This window comes from Pagrus major, chromosome 13 (genome assembly GCF_040436345.1).
Source record: "Pagrus major chromosome 13, Pma_NU_1.0".
Classification (NCBI taxonomy): domain Eukaryota; kingdom Metazoa; phylum Chordata; class Actinopteri; order Spariformes; family Sparidae; genus Pagrus; species Pagrus major.
The window spans coordinates 26934100-26950984 of record NC_133227.1 but is presented as its reverse complement, the minus strand read 5'-3'; the positions used below and the strand labels follow the sequence as shown (position 1 = coordinate 26950984).

At 41.7% G+C, this 16885-nt stretch overlaps 1 protein-coding gene across 1 annotated transcript; it reads right to left on the bottom strand.

Moving 5' to 3' along the window:
• Positions 1-266: 266 nt before the first annotated feature.
• Positions 267-16540, bottom strand: LOC141006896 (pterin-4-alpha-carbinolamine dehydratase 2-like). The gene is made up of 4 exons (XM_073479190.1): positions 16380-16540; positions 15025-15156; positions 2857-2937; positions 267-562 (listed from the first exon to the last, which is right to left on the bottom strand). The coding sequence occupies exons 1-4, from the start codon at positions 16494-16496 to the stop codon at positions 467-469; spliced, it is 426 nt and encodes a 141-aa protein (XP_073335291.1). The 5' UTR covers positions 16497-16540; the 3' UTR covers positions 267-466.
• Between the last annotated feature and the right edge of the window lie 345 nt (positions 16541-16885).

The window sequence follows — 16885 nt, the reverse complement described above, 5'->3', positions numbered from 1 at the left end:
GCGTGGTGGAGGACTGAAGGGGGGGAAAAGTGTCTTCTGGATCGCTGGCAAGTACCGGACAGAGTGCTGCAGAGCAATTACACCCTGTTCTAAATCCATGTGTGAAAACAAACACCGCTGAAAAACTAGAAAACCCACACAGTGACACACACGATGAAATGAAATCTGCCCGAATCAGTCAGTGAGAGAATCCTAAATCTAAACCACAGAGCAAGTTCACTGCGAAGACTTTCAAGTTTATTCTGATTCAAGAGTACAGAGACGAGTCTGTTTCACCAAAAAAATTATTTATTGATACAGAAATTTGTACAAAATGTGCTTCAAACAAAATAAAAACATATCTTTCACAGATTTTATTCAAGATGGATCAGCAGGAAATAGTGAAGATATTTTTTAAAGGAATAATTCTTGTGACTGAACACAGAGAAATCAAAAGAGAGAGACCACCTGATTGGAGACAAAAAAGTTACATTGCAAGTGCGATTTTGTCGATAAACTTCGCCATTTTGATGTCCCGTTTTGACAGTCCTCCACAGTCATGTGTAGTCAATGTAATCTGGACCTGTGGGGACACAGACACACTGTTTGCATTCACAAAGCTACAACAGGTCAAGCAAAGGAAAGTCATCGTCATCAAGTTAAACACCTGTGCCTGGTATCTAATCGTCAAATTTCAGCAAAGAAGGAAATCTGTTCAAAATTTTTAAAAACAATCGTTGTATTAATTCTCTCATTAATTGGTGTTGGAAGGTTAAAAGCATTTGGAGCAATACAGGAGACGTGGATTATGTTGAAATCAGCCTGTCCTCACAAGAAAAAGGCCGTTTTGTTCTTCAAGCAGCTTATTATGACCCATATTTATGTTCACTGCGAGGTGCCGACCTCTGGTGGCGGAAGTAAATATGACGGAAACAAAGGAGGAAGCCAGGCGATGCAGTATGAAGAGCGATAAAGTCTGAATATGGTGGAGGTTGGATGATTTGGACAAACATTCCCAGACTGTCACTCCTGAGAAATTAATTATCAATTGTAATGTGTAATTATCAATCGACCCAATTAGTCGTTTAGGCACGAGGACGTGTTGGGTGAAATAGTGGTTTCATGTTCGTTTCTCACCATGACTCTAGGCCACAATTGACCTCCCCTGTAGCTGCTGACTACAGCTGCTGTTGTCTGAAGAACAACAGACTTTTCAAGACTGCAGGAGTTCTGTATTTGATCGTCAAGACGCAGTTTTTCGTTAGAGTATTCCTTTAAACGTCACGACTCCTGATTAAACATGTTTGTGGAAGCAGAAGCTGACGTTACTGTATGTTGGTAACTGTATATTTTTGTTGTTGGCTTAAAAGCCAACTTTCTCAGGGGGAGTTCGGTGTTGTAGATATTTCTTGACAAACACCAGTTTACCAATTAACCGAGCACTTCTGTGTAGCTTCTCCAGTTGGCAGATTCAGACGACAGGCACAGGTTTTACTGTCGAGCTGCACACAGGCACTGCGCCCGGCTGTTGTTGGCAAAAAGTAGTTCCAGCACACAACTCCCCCGAAAACCACAAATTGTTGTTTTGTGAGCGTTAGAGGTGTCGGTTGGCATTATTTTTTGGATAGAACCAAGCTACCGGTTTCCCAGTGTTTATGTTTGATAGCTGACTCTAGCGCTGTGCTTTAAAGCGCAGACATGAGACTGACAACGATCTTCTTACCTCGATTTTGGGAAGATATCAGACTCTAAATTAGGCGTACGGCCAAGTAGGTTTTCACAAGAAAGTTAAAAAGGAAGTACTGCAAGTCAGGAGCAAAAATATAAAACTGAATAATTGACAATCAAATATGAAAAAGAAATATTATAAAAACAATAGAAAATAATATCCAATATGACCATTATTTTAACAAAAGTAATGTACAGTTTTCTGCAGGAATGTGCAAAGTATTCATGAGGGAATGTGCATTAAGTTCACAGTACGCAGTGCAAATCCAATCCAGTAAATTCATTGGACGCTGCGTTCAGGAGTATTTTAAATTCTGAGGAGGTTTTTTTTCTTTGGCTCCACCCACTCAGGTTTGACTCAACCAATGAGGTTACTCCCCCTGGAGAGTAGCTCTGGCTCAGAACCACATGTTTGTAAACTCGCATCTTAATACTGAGAACCGGGGAAAACAGAGCAGAACATGAGTGAATATTAGGAGGATATTAGCAGTAGCTCAGTATACATCATCTATTTTGTGGAATCTGAGTGGGATTTACGTGTCAGTGTCTGGTGGAAAGTGCTGTGGGGGCCCAGAGACCTGTAGCACCGTTCTACAGCCACTTTAATAAAGAGTGGATTAGGAGCAGCATTCCTGTCAGAGCGGCCCGGTCCACCACACAGTAACTCAGTGGCTACAGCCCTAATGCTGAGAGATTTTCAGGGACTGGGTTTGTCATATCAACCACTACTTTATTTCTGAAGCAGGGAAAAGTGAGAGTGTGTGTGAGTGCTGAGGTGGTGGGAGCTTCGTGGAGGCGAGGTGGAGATATTTGCAGGGCTTTTCACAAGAAAAACGACGGGATTACAGTGAGAAGCTACTGTGTTTTTTTGTAGTTCTGACTAACGGGGTGTGTTTCAGGCTTTGAGTGGACCAGCGAGGATTGTTTGACATGGAAAAATCTGACTTTATCCAGAGCTGATTGATCTCGACGTGCCTGTAATTTGTTATAAACCAACCGTAGCACTGTCAATATGGCATGATGACACTATTTGATTCTACAAGCCCAGATTTCTGTAATGGACACTAAACAAATGTACCACTGTAAGTGACTCCTCAAACACTTTTTTTTAAATTGTAATTTGGGCCATAACGTATGGAAAGTTCTTACCTTATTATAAACATTGAACCACTCTGGGTGATGGTTCATCTTCTCTGCCTGCAGAGCCACCCGGGACATGAAGCCAAATGCCTGGTGAGGAGGAAACAATCAGCTGTCAATCAAAAACAATTCAGGAAGTTCATTTCCTCTCTTACAAATCTGAAACGTTTTTTTTCATGCAATTCCTCGTGTGACTTCTGATCTAGTCTACCCCGACTGATATAAACACAGTGGACAAAATATCAAGAACATTTTTAGTGTAATATGAAAATGAGTTGAATCAACATTTCAATAAAAGAGTTTAAACAAAACATTATAACCCTCATAAAAGGTGAGATTTATTGTAGGGCTGTTGTCATTTTCACATGCAAGTATGGACGCCCTTCACACTCATGAGTCGAACATATTATTTCCTCCGTTTTTCCCCTGATAACGAGTTAAATTCCACTTGTTATTTACGTCTATCAACTAGTGTTGTTTTCTCGAGATATCAAGATAATTTTCTTGAGATCTTGAGAAAATGAACTTTGTTTGTGTCATGGCTGCCACGTGGTGTTTTTGTGATGGCTCCATCTCTGAAAATGTTCAAGGCCCCAAATTGTACAAGTGTACCAAGTTTCATGCCTGGATCATCCAGACTTTTAACAAATAAACCCACATGTTGTCCGGTGTTGCTGGTAGTTGCTACTCTAAAAGAAAACGGAAAAGTAATCCCGTTGTCTTTGCCAACATGAATCTACTATTTAGACCCTGATACGGCGGCACCGCTCAGCCTTGAACTGCAAACGAAGTCAATTATGACTCTTTCTTTTGTCAATATTTGATCCATGGAGAAGTTCACAATCATAGACCACCAAGAAAATGAGAACATATTAATATTTGAGAAAGAATTTGAGCATTTTTTCTCTAATGGATTAATTGCCTTATAGCTGCAGCTGAGAACGAAAAGGTAAAAACATGAATCACGGGCACGTAAAGTAAAAAGGAGCGCTGCTGCCATCGGAGGCACGGAGAGGCAGCACAACACTGCGTCTCTGTGCCTGTAGAAAACACTCATGAAGGCATGTATGTGCATACTTCCACACCCACGTGAGCAGCCGACAGCATGCTGACACACATACACACTCAGAAACATACACACTCTTCATATTTCGAGTTTGGCATGTGGCTCTCTCCAATCACAGGCCATCCAGGGGTGATTACGGTTATTCTAATTATCTACAAAGAGGAGAGTGAAATCCCTCGTCATGCCCGCAGTGAAGAGAGGGGAGGGGGGAAAAAAATCAGGTAGACCTATTTCAGAGCAATTTCCCACTGCAATCTCAATTAAGCCCCTAAATACTTCCTCCCTGCCTAATTAAATCAACTGAACGCCATTGTTTACAGCCGTGGCTGCGGCCCCGTCCACCACCTGACATGACCAAACAGAATTACTCTCACGGAAGAAATTGCATTGAGCTGTTTTAGTGCGTTGTAACCAATTTCTGAGACGTCCTGTCCGCTGCCCCGCGCAGCGCGACACGTGTAACACGATCGGCAGCTTGATCAAATTGGTTATCAAGGAAACCGTCTCCTGATCAATTTAAGTAATTGGCATATTCCTGCAACTTGACCCCACTGGCACCAATTTGGAGAGCGAGGCGGTCTGCTTTTTCTCAGTTCTCATTGGCTCTAATGGAGATGGTTAAGCAGCCTGTCATGTCAGGTGTTGTCCAAACATGTCCCCCTCTCTCTCTCTCTCTCTGTCTCTCTCTCTCTCTCTGGGCCGAGCTCCGGCTAATCTGCAGCTGAGGAACATTGAGTGACAGGTAAAAGGATTCTGTGTGAACACTTAAAGGGTTCCTGCACATTGTCCCGTTCCAAAACACCGTGTACTTTCAAACACTCCACTTTCCAGCCTGGACTCTGTTATGGAACCAAAAACTCATCTCTTTGCATTTCAAGACAGTCCTGATTTGCCAAACTTGGGCTGAGAATATGTGTGAAGACAGTTTTTTTTACACTAACAAATCATTTTATTTTTATTTTTGCAAACATCATTGGTACCAGATGCTCGTTGCAGTGGCGGACCTGCACTCTCTGAGCCTTTCATCTGCTAATGATGTATTAAAACTACAATACCTTCCTCCGTCTCCATGTGAAATGTGGCTTTAGTGTTTGTGTCAGTTACACGCTTACATAATGGAATAATGGAGAAGAATTTGATCACTGTTGGAAACTTCTGCTCACCTTCATACCGATGGAAAGCTCGGTGAAGGTTCACAGTGCATAAAACATTTCTGGAGCTTCACAGCAAAACAGCGTTGCAGCATTCACCTAAATAGTTGTAGTAGATGGGGACTTCTACCATCTGTCCCATCCAGCTCATTGATTTGTAAAAATGTTATTTACATCGTTCTTAAAGCTGAAATCTTCACTGTAGCTGCTAAGCTAAAAGCGTTAGCGCACATCCCGTTTGAAGCGGGTGCACAAGCTTGACTGTGCATTGAGGGTGTGAATATTCTTGTTTTTTGGGGGATTTCAGGGCTTCTGGAGACTTGGATCCCCATCCACTTCAGTTGTTCAGGAGAACGCTGCAGCACTGCTTTGCTGTGAAGCTCCAGAAAGGTTTTGTGGACACCTGACTTTCCATCTGAATGGGGGGTGAGTAGATAATGACTGAATTTTCATTTTTGGGTGAAATCTTCCTTTAAGTCTAGAGCCAGACCAATATTATAAGCCAATTTTGACTTATTACAGACATGTCTGTATTGGCGTATATGCTGGCTGATACATCACAATTATAAATTGCAGAAAGATTAAATCTAATTTACAAACAGTTCCACCAAGTTTATTTTTCAACTGTACAACATCCTGTTCAGTGCGTTTCTTGGTCGCAACTTAATGCCCAAATTGGACGCATCTTCATCAAAATTGTTTAGTTATGTTATAAAACGACTATCAGACGTCACGATCAGAGTTATTTTTATCGGAAAAATACCAGTATCAGCCTCAAAAGTCCAGGATCAGTGCAGCTCTACTTAATGCCAGTTTAATCCCTCGGCCAAATTTGAGACTTGTGGTCAGCAGTCCAAATTGCTGTCTGCTGATTATAGCCGGGCTACACGACTGTAAGAAAAGAGGGTTGCATTTTACTGGAACAGTTTCATATTTGTTCCCCCTGGAGACGAACTGTTTTCAGGCTCTTGGCCTTGATCAGCATGTGTGAATAATGGCTGTACTTCCCCACTTAATACAGGGAGGATCCCTTTTAACACTACGTGTCTGCCAACTGGGTCACATCACTTTAAAGCAACATTAACACAATAACACAACTGTAGATGTAGATTTACCGACATTACGAGTCCACAACTGCAAAGATCTGCAGTCACATCTTTACGATACGTCCCCACAGATTTCTATATTTGGCAGAAGAAGCAACGTCTAATGTGGAACAATAATCGGTCTCTTCAATTCAGTTTTAATTCAATCATTTTTTCCCCAACGCCAGCTCATGGCTGTTTGCTAATGATTCAGAACAAATGCTTTATTTGTATCCAAATAAGTGTGTTTTTGATTTGCATTTTGAGTCACTTGTACTGACAGTGAGCCAACCTCCAACCAGAGCTTATACTCATTATCCAAACTTCAAAGTGCTGCAGAAAACGCGAGAGAAGTGTCACACTTCCTTAAAAATCACAAGTCTCCATTTAGACCTCACTGATGCACAAACGAACCACAGCGCAAAATGTAATTTGGAGGGGAAGCGGAATGTGAAACAGAAGATGAGAAGTTCAGCCTGTTTGCAACATGAACCCTCAGAAAAGACTCTTCGTGTCCAACGAAAAATGAGGCGAGAAAACGCAAGGAAGGCGGTAATCTCCCACTACAAATGAACTGGAGTTGAATGTCCAAAAAAGCCTGACAAGGCCTGAGAAATGGTGCCCTACATCGACCCCTCTCTCACGGGTGGTGGTCCCTCGGGGGCAGTAAGGAGAGTAGAAGGACACAATACTGGCGAAGTGGCCTGTCTGTCACCTGCAGGTCAACTCAACGCCAAACAAGAAAATAAAACCAACCCTCGACTCCCGGCTGAGGTCTGATGTCAACAGAGGTCAAGGACTCTCCCTCTCAAAGTGCTTTGTTTACCCCATTTGTATTGTACGGGCCACACTTCTCAAGCCAACAGGTCAGCCAGCCTGTCGACTATCCAATCCAGCCAGCCAGCCAGCCAGCCAGCCAGCCAGCTCTCTCCAACTGGCCCAACAAGCTGTAGCTGTCAGCCTCAGATAATTTGACATGACATTATGCAGGCCCCATCTCAAATAATCAGAAACACCTGACGGCAGACCCCTTGCTATGCCCCTTTCCCCACGTTTCCCGCTTTTGAGGAGCCGATTGGGTGCTATTACTGCATGATTGTCACACAACACTGCATGAGACAATTTGACGTCGGTGCAGAGTGGTGTTCTCTCTCTCATTGCGGCCGTGGGCTGGAATACAGGACTCAGTTTCAAACACATGTGTCTGTTATTTACAGATCGGTTTTCCACCGCCGCGCGGTCCAGGGGCTTAGAAACGCCTGCTCTGTCTTGCCAGGACTAAGTGCATGCAGATTGTGCCTTCTCTTCACCAGCCTCTGACGGACACACACACATGCACGCCGATGCATGTACCAAAGCACACATGCAAACCTCCTCAGCATGCACACAAGTATGTGCCGACACACACATGAAGACGAGCCGCTCTCCTCCATTACACACCACCACGACTACCCGATGATTACCCCGCGAGCCCCATCATCACCCGCGTCAGCGTCAGACCCCTGGAAAACCTTCGCTCCTCCGCAGTGAAAGGCAAGAACGCTGTGAATTGCACAGTGGTGGTGGTGATGATGATGATGATGATGATGACCACACCTCTTATGTCTCATTTCTCTCCTTCCACAAACAGCCCTACCAAAGCTTCCAGCTGGCCGGACAAGGCTGCCCGCTAAGTTGACATGTAACTTAAAGCAGAATATTGAATAATTATGAAGCAAAGCTGCCAAGTGCTGGAGTTCTTTCATGTAGCAGCGGGCGCTCAGCTGGGTTTGTGTAACATCGTAATCTTCTCAAGTTAACGTCCTTAAAAGTTGAGAAACACGGCGAGGAGCTTCAACTTGATACTCTGACAAAAAGGTGATACACGCCGTGAACACTCTCTCAGTGACTAATATCCTGTGTAACAAATGTTCACGCAAGTCAGCTCCTATTTATGTAAAGAGTGTCATGTAATGCTCAAGCACGGCGTTGAGGCCAACTTATGCAAACCCCCTCATTAACTGCACGGTTACCAGCCAGGGCTTAAAAAGACATTGGGCTCGTCAAAAGACAGCAGACGTCAGGGCCATCTTAGCTTACCCAACGACTGATAGCCCGATTATCTAACCACCTCCGCTCGGGCGCCACACCTCGCCGCTGCCCTCCAGCCATTTTGACAAGGCGAGATGAATGTGGGACGTCTGCAGTTCCCAGGGAAAGTTCCATTTTGGAGACGGAGGTGGGAACTGAACACCGCTGAGCCCATTAACCGGCCCCTCACTCTCACGGCGTGAGCGCTTGTGTACGGCGACTATGTACACATGTGTGTGTAAATAAGGTTTAGATATGGAGCTTTAAAGGCTGGTGGACTGATTTTTGAACATTTTTTAACATTTTCATGCCATTAAATGAGCAGTTTTCTGACTTTATTGCTAAAATTTTTGATTCTTGCCAGGGTGGAAAAGCTGCACGGAAAGTTTACTCACAACTAAAACTGTCCACTGATTAAAAACAAACCCATTACATAGATAAGACATTATAGAAAACTCAGGAAATTGAATAATTTAAATCGTTTACATCACACTAGTAAACCATGCTAATAACTGTATGTTAGGGCAGTAACCAGCAATTTGTCTTAATTATTTGTACTAATAAATTAATGACCTAAATAATCAAAGTATTTCTCAATCAAGAAACACTGAAACACAGGTAGGGAACACAACCAGCCGATACCAAGTGGCCAACGTCAGCGAAGTAATTCATCAGTCTAACCTGTGTGCATGCATACTGTGAGAGTATGTGTGTGTGTGTGTGTGTGTGTGTCTGTAAAGCAGGAGGGGGAAGGCTCTGCGAGTTTGGTTTACCCAGGGGCTCAGTTTTAGTTGTAGGACAACTTATTCAACACAAGCAGAGCGAGGCCCGTAACGAGAGGCAGAGGCTTGAGGGAGATTTGGTGGAGAGGGAGCCCCTGACTGAATATAAAAAGGGGGATCAGCCTGTGAGAGCGCAGCGGTGGGAGCGGAGGGAGCCGTCGGCACACAGCCGCAGCTCTCCTCAGTCTCAGAACGGGAACTTAAGTCCAGAAGCTGTGTGGACGCTGCAGCTTTTTCCGGTGCTCGTAATGCAGTTATTGTCTGTGGTGAACCGCAACTTTGACTCAAGGTTGTGTCTTCTTTCCGTTGTTGTTGTTGCATATTTATTGTACAAATATGACTGTAAATGTTGTGAATATAAAAGTATCCATTACCATTTCATGTGTTTATTTCAGCAAATATTTCTAACGAACAGTTTCTGAAGCATCTTTGTGGACTTTTAACAGTCTGTGACATTTATGTGCTCATGTTGAGGTTGCACATGGCCAACTAACACACCTCCCTGTCCATTTAATATTTGAGAAGCCTGATTCCTGACACTTTCAAAATAAAATATATTTTCATCTTATACCTGTACAGAAACCACATGATCATGACATACATCTTGTCTGGCGTAATCCAAGTCTCCGGAAGCCCAGAGATCCTAAAGTTGATTTGAAAAGACTATTTAAAAACCTTTTTTAAAGCCGAAGTCTTCACTGTAGCTGCTCAAAGCACCTGAAGTCGGTGCATCAGCTCAACCACGTGTCAGGGGTGTAAATATCTCTGGACTTGCAGAGACTTTGGACTACGCTGGACGAGCTGTATGGAGCCATTTCATGTTTATTTTCAGTTGTTTAGGCTGCAATGCTGTTTTGTTGTGAAGCTCCAAAAATGTTTTGTGGAATGAATGTTCATTTTAGGGTTACTGTTCCTTTAAAATTTAAAGTATGAAGTATTCAGTAATATGAATAGTGTTTGAATACTTTGATTTGAGGAGTTTAACTTGAACGTGAAGCAGGAAATGATGTCAATATGCAGAGTTATTTTTGTAAGAAAAAAGTCGATTTTTCTAGCTTGTAAATCTGGTCGACCGCCATTCCAAAGTGTCAGTATTTGACGAGCTGGGAATGAGACTCACAAATCTAGTTTCTGACAAATTGGACCTTTAAACTTTGCTTATTTCCAACTCTTTGGTTGCCATAGTATCATGTATACATTACGTTACATTAGAGACGAGGTTCCCTCACTACACAACACTGTCTTGACTAAATCAACCAGCAGAACTCGGTTGACAAAGTTTGCTACGCAGAGTTAAAACTAATGTTTCATCTGCTGACTAACTGTTCAGTTCATCACTCGATTGTTTCGTCTTTAAAATGTCAAAATATGTTTTCAAAACCTGAAAATCTGTCTAAAATGACATAAAACAAAGAAAAGCAGCAAATCTTCATGTTTGGCATTTTTCCAAACAATTCATCAACAATCAAATCTGTTGTCAATCTAACAACTGATCAACGTGCTAATGATTTCACTTATGACCGTCTTGAAAACTTGTTGCACTCTTCGCTGACGGACATCCTCATTGGCCTGCTTAACCTGTAAATAAAACCAGCTCAGTGCACTTGGGGCTGTGAGTTCACTTTACAGGAGAGACTCCAGCTATTTTTCCATCCCAACTGCAGCTTTTTGAGTGATTTTTTCCCACCGCTGCACGACTGAATATCTGTGGGAAAAGATGGAATACCATCGTTGTCGACTTCAGCTAACGTAACACAGCAGTTGAGCATGCACAGCTCACCTCTCCGATACAAACTACATCTTAAGGCTACCCATTTCACTTGTGTCGCATGAATGTTTCCACTTCATCCGCCGAAACGTAAAGCAGATGGTCATCTGTAAACATACATAACATAGGCTTGATGCGTAAACAATATCAGTGACTGCAACTTAAAAAAAAAAAAAAAAGGCACAGTCCCAACCAAAATTTACAGTATCAAAGTCGCACACACACAGATGTTTCCACATGTGATTGCAGGGATTCTCACTGACCAAAGCGACTCCAGAAAGAGGATTTCACCTCTCAAACCTGATTAAACATCACCAGACTTGACGAGGAAAGACTTCTGCCACTAACGACCCACATGTCGCGGATAAATTATGAGCGAAACGGCATCATAACACTTTCCATTTGCTGTAATCAAAGAAAAATAAAGTTAAAAAAATCCAGCTGTCATCTTCTTTTTCTTAGTTAATCTGCAGCTTTGAGTGGCCCTCGTGTGCACAGCTCCACTTCAACACATTCATTCATAGACACGCCTCTACCGCCCTCTACAGCCCAAAAGAAGAAGCGTTTCAACTCACAGATTGAGGGGATTTGCTATTCTCATTATAAACTCTCGGGGATCTGATTTCCTCAAGCCCATCACTTGCAGATAAGTGGTGAGTGGAAATCAGCCAGCATGTCGCTCCTCATCTCCATTCCCCTCCGGTAAAAGCCCTTTAAGAACAGCCATGAAAAACGAGCTACATGTAGTGAGTTTTGTGAAAATGCATCAAGAGAATTTGCAAGAGAGAGAATAAGAGAAGGACGGAGAGACAGACGGAGAGAGCTGCCAACATGTAAAATTGGAACAACGTGAGCTCATTCCCCAATAACATGGGGCACAGAGTGGGAATGAGAGACAGACAAAAGACGGAGAGACAGAGATGAGGGGGAGACGAGGGTGGCAAGGAGCAAGAAGAAAAAAAAACAGAAAGCAGTGCACATCTACCAGAAGGAATGATGGGGTTGTTAGTGGTTTGTGAACCAGATGAAACATTTTAACCAATTTGATTGTTTGTGAAAGAAATCATTCTGATCGAAACCCCAATTGCTGCCAACTGGCCGCCTGGCGAGTCTCAGGGTAACGCAGCCTGACATGTCGGGGTAAGAGGAGAGGCTTTAGAGCCAGGAGGAGCAGATGGGGGAGGTCAGCGCTCGCCGCATCGACTTCAAACACGGGGAAGTGTAAAAACAGACTATTTTAGGGGCTAAAACAACTAACGACAGGATTAGAGGAAGTCCGCTAAGTGGCCTTGAGATGTTGCAGTTTACTTCGCCCGCTGCAGGGCTGAGGCAGGGGAGCAAGCCGTGCCAAAAAAACATTTATATGCAACTTTTGGTGTTTCTGTTACCTCTCTCCAGAGTATTAACTCCATCGAGGCACAATAGTATTATTTGACTATTATCAGACTGAAGCTGCACCTGTCTGGCACATCAAGCATGTTGAACTCAACACTGCAAGTTGTTTGCAGCGCGTCTTGTGGCAGATGCTTACGAAGGTACTCAGGACAAAAACATACTACAAACTCATATCTGCGGGGAAACCTACATGTGTGTGATAAAATAAGCTTATCTCAAGGTTCACTTACTGGTGTTTTTGGAGCTTTCAGTCATAGCACACGGTTTTAACAGCACATGAAGGGGGAAGATGGAAGCACCTGTTTCTGTTCAAACGCTTGTTATCATGTAATCAAATCGTGTACTCGGGTCATAATAAGACTTATAAGGCTGCAGGATGGAGTCCAGAGCTCTAGAGAAAGCTAATCTTGATTTAAGAATATTTTTAAGTGTCGCTTTATATATTGTAGTTTCTTAATTTCACAAGCTTTGGTGAATGTTATGCAAGTACAGAATATTGCTGGGCAATGAGGCCTTAAAGTAATACTGCTGTATTTTTAGGCTATATCACGATACACTGTATATATGTAAATATTTTGAAATCTCCTAAAAAGCACCTCACAACATTTTTGACCAAATACCTCGATGTCGATATTGTCACAGTTTTATAAAGGATGACTCAATGAGATTTTGGATAATCATCAGTAATGTGGATAATGACAAAGCAGGTAAAGGCAAGTATCAGGAATAGACAACACTTAGGTCATATCACGATATAACAATATCCAAAAATATGTCACGATTACGATAATATCGGTGCATTTCGCAGCCCTAGTGCAGAATATTGTAAAACTTTTAAAAATGTTCAAATCTTCTGACAACTCATCAGGACAACAATAACCATAAACCAAATAAAAACGACTTTTGTGTAACATCCACGTCACTTTTGTCTCCGATTTAAATCACGTAGAGTGTTTTTAGGTGTCATGAGAAGCACTCGAGAATTAAATATTTTGTTTTAATAATATGATCCATGAATGAAGAATACAGATCTTACGTTAAATCGCACAAACGACACGAAGCATCGACCTCAGCATCATGATGCGGTGAATTAGTTTGAAGGTAAACCTGAAAGAGTTATGATACCGTTTACATTTGCTTATCTACAGTATTAAGTTGTATTAGTGTTATTAAAAATAAATATATATTTCAAGTTTACGTCAAGTTTCACGTCTGTTCAGAGAATATTTTGTGAAATTAAAGTAAAGAGTTTGTACGACCATGATATTTTCTGAGATGGTGATCGTACTGTGAACAGTTGAATTAGGGCCAAACTGTTACTGTAGAATAAAATAACAAAAGATGCTTGTTTAGACTCATAACCTGTCTTGGTTATTCTCTGATAAAAGGTTTCCTGATATAAGTCATAACTTTGGGAGTTTAGACTGAGTTTTATTTGGGTAAAGCCGTTGTTGCAGCTTATATTGAGACAACATCAAACTGAGAATATCAGCCTGAAATGAAAAACAGCAATGACTTCACGTCTTGGTCTGAGAAAAGGAGGTATTTCTGCAGAATTCAAATAAATACTGGGATTTCTTTGTGTTGAAATAATGAAAATACAGTTCAAACAAAATTGTGCCGATCAGATTATTTTGGTCTGAAGAATGTAGGTGTCATAAAGAAAGCTTCCATATTGTATTTCACTATTTTGTTTGTCACATTATTATGTTTCTGTGCTTATATTTTGTCTAGGAACATGTGCACGGCCGTAATTTATGTTTCAACTACAGGAATTTACATTTAGTTATTTAGAATAACATGTTAATATTCCTAAAAGAAAGGGATAAAGAAATATAATTTTGGTATGCCTACACCAGTATTGAAAGGAAAACGCCCTGGATGTGGTCTTTCAAGTGATTTAAATAGGCACTAATGGACTGTTATTTTTCATAGTAACATAAAGATTAACATACAGCAACACGACTTTATTACTGTGATTAATACCCCCAGTTTTTCATGTGAGCTGCCCAGCATGCTCTGTCTCAGTCAGCGCCCCGTTGATCAGTGAAACAACAAGCAGGAATAATACTTTCTGTCATAACAACCTTTCAATAGTCGTCTTTGCAGGTAGGAACCAAACGAAACCAGTGAAAGCAGAGAGGAACCTGCTCCACCTGCAACCAATCAGCGTATAAACACAGATGAATTTGTGTGTTTCCGATGGTTAGCGAAATAGGCCGCGCGTCTGGCGGCCCGAGTCCTGATCCCGAATCAAACAAGCCTCCAGCCAGCTTACAACAGCCCCCTGAAGACCACAGCAGAGCACCGAGGCCGACAGATTTCAACAAAAACTACAAAAAAACGAGTCTGGAGTAAGAAAATGTAGAAAAGGCAGAAGCAGATGTCAGCTGCCTGTGTGTGTGTGCGCTCGTATCCACACTGTCCAGCAGCAGTGGGACGCAGATTTGTTCCAATTTTGTGATTATTTATGACTTTTAATCTTAAAAATTCAAACAAAACTAATTATTTGAGCTTCTTATATCCAACACCTGGTTAAAGTTATTCAATAACGGTGCTTTAGTGCCGTCAATGTGACAAAATTCAAATCTAGTTCAATACGGAAACTAAAATCATGATTTCTGTGCTATTTCTTGAAACAATGACCTGCTACAGACTATGTTGGAAACAAGAAGTCAGATACACTTAACTGTACATGATTATAGAGTGTGTACCTGACTATATTGACTTGTCTAGATGTAGTCTTAGCCTTAAAATGAAGCCTGAATCCTAAACTAAACCAAAGAAAGTGACCTGCCTTCACGAAAATGTCCTTAAAGGCTCTAACAGTACATCAACATCAATACACACACACACACACCTGATTAAAGGTTTTAAAGTGAAGCTCTTTGAAGATGGCATTGCGGTCTTCCACCTCCACCCAGCCTGTGGCCCTGAGCTCCATCACCAGCTGATCGCGGTCTGCAGGGGAGAGCCAGTGGGAGTCTGACGACTGGAGAAAAATACAAATATGTGTACATCATTATTTTGTTGCTCTTCTGTTTTTATTCTGTTCCCTAAAACACTGAATTTATGACTTTCAATTAAATTTCCATCTAATTCTACGACATAAGTTCGACGTAGTATTATACATAAAAGTAATCGGTATGTAACGCATTACTTACATGTATATGAACTGAAAAATTGCATTAACTCAATTTTAAGCAGACTAAGTTGTTTAGTTAAATCACATCGATGACAGACGACATATTTAATGTAAGTTATTCTTACATGACAACATCACATCTCCGAAACTGGCATTTAAACTGACAGATCACACTATTATGAGTTGTTCTGGGTTTATATTTTTAGATTTCTTTTAACTTTTAACTCAAGTTTGAGATTTGACACATTCATTTTAAGTTACCTGAGTGCTATTAGTGCTGCAGCCACAAGGTGGCAGCCTAGCACCAATAATGAGTACCAATGCTTTACCAAACCAAGACAAACACACATATTTCATGTACTCATATGACTGAGAGTCATATTAAACTATGTATACTGAGCTGAAATCCCCCACATGTAAATTGGGGGTGAAAAAAATTAACCAAACTCCTTTAACAATTCTAACTCTGTTAAACATTGGCTTAATTATTTGCAAACTCACCCTCACAATAGTGTGAATGTAACACCTGTTTGACCTGTTACAACCTTCTCTTCAATTCGGCTCCTTAAAAATCAACACATGTGAACTTAATGTCGAAATATTCAACTTTTCTGACAAATGTTTGCAGCACTTATTCCCCAATTGACGACCTACTGCATACAGTAAGTGAACGTTGGCGTTGAAAGAGCCCGACTGTACTCGAAGTTGAAACTTTAAGTTAATATCGTCTGGTGAGTTATATCAATCAGACTATTTACGCCGAATTGAAGTTAGGATAGAAATCATACAAAAAATGCAAAAAAAAATCAGCTTAATACGTGTGTCAGCTTCCAGATATGGATGTAGACCTTAAATTCCGCGTGTTTCTAATGGAGTTTGGCGTACGAGATTCCATTCGACAAAGACCAGTCTTCCACTTGCTGTTTCGGAGCCTGCAACTTCTTACAGCTCCTCCTCATCTCGTGGGATTACACTCACACACATACATACATACATATGTCTACCCTCGTATCTAACACGCAGATAAGATGCTTACACATGCTAATGCTAACTGTCACCGCAGCACTCACCATTTTAGACGAGTTGTTCCTGAGAGAGAGCGGAGGCAGCCGCAGACTGCTCAGCCTCAACAGACGGCTGCAGGGCCATGAGCTGCAGCCCCTGACGGTAAACATTAACCCAGACATGACCGACTCTTTGTCAGCTGTCCTCCTGCGCCACTGCCACCTCCTCTGCTCCCTCCTGTCCTCTCACACTTCACCATAGCTGTTCTGCCTACTGCCTGGTTAAAAATCCCTTATTTTTAAATGGGAGTCTGGTTATGCATAAAGTGACTGCCCAGTAGTGTTTCATGCAGTTATATGACAAAATGGGTGCAACATTTTAACTATAATTATAATTCAAGTGGCATATTAATGAGTATACTCTTACTCAAGACACATTTTAAAGGCGCAGTGTGTAGTTTTGGAGAAGAAATTCAAACTCAGACTCAAACTAAAAAAAAAAACAAGCTGTTCTCAGAGGAAAATAAGGTCCAAAACACTGTTTGAAGCTAGAAAGGTGGCAGGGTCCGCCA

Bases quoted from the DNA above. Each gene is read 5' to 3' on its own strand.
- LOC141006896 (XM_073479190.1), bottom strand. From the start codon at position 16,496: ATGTCTGGGTTAATGTTTACCGTCAGGGGCTGCAGCTCATGGCCCTGC. The intron at 15,157-16,379 runs GTGAGTGCTGCG...ATTTTTCTCCAG, and splicing joins GGAACAACTCGTCTAAAATG to TCGTCAGACTCCCACTGGCT. The intron at 563-2,856 runs GTAAGAACTTTC...GTGTCCCCACAG, and splicing joins GGTTCAATGTTTATAATAAG to GTCCAGATTACATTGACTAC.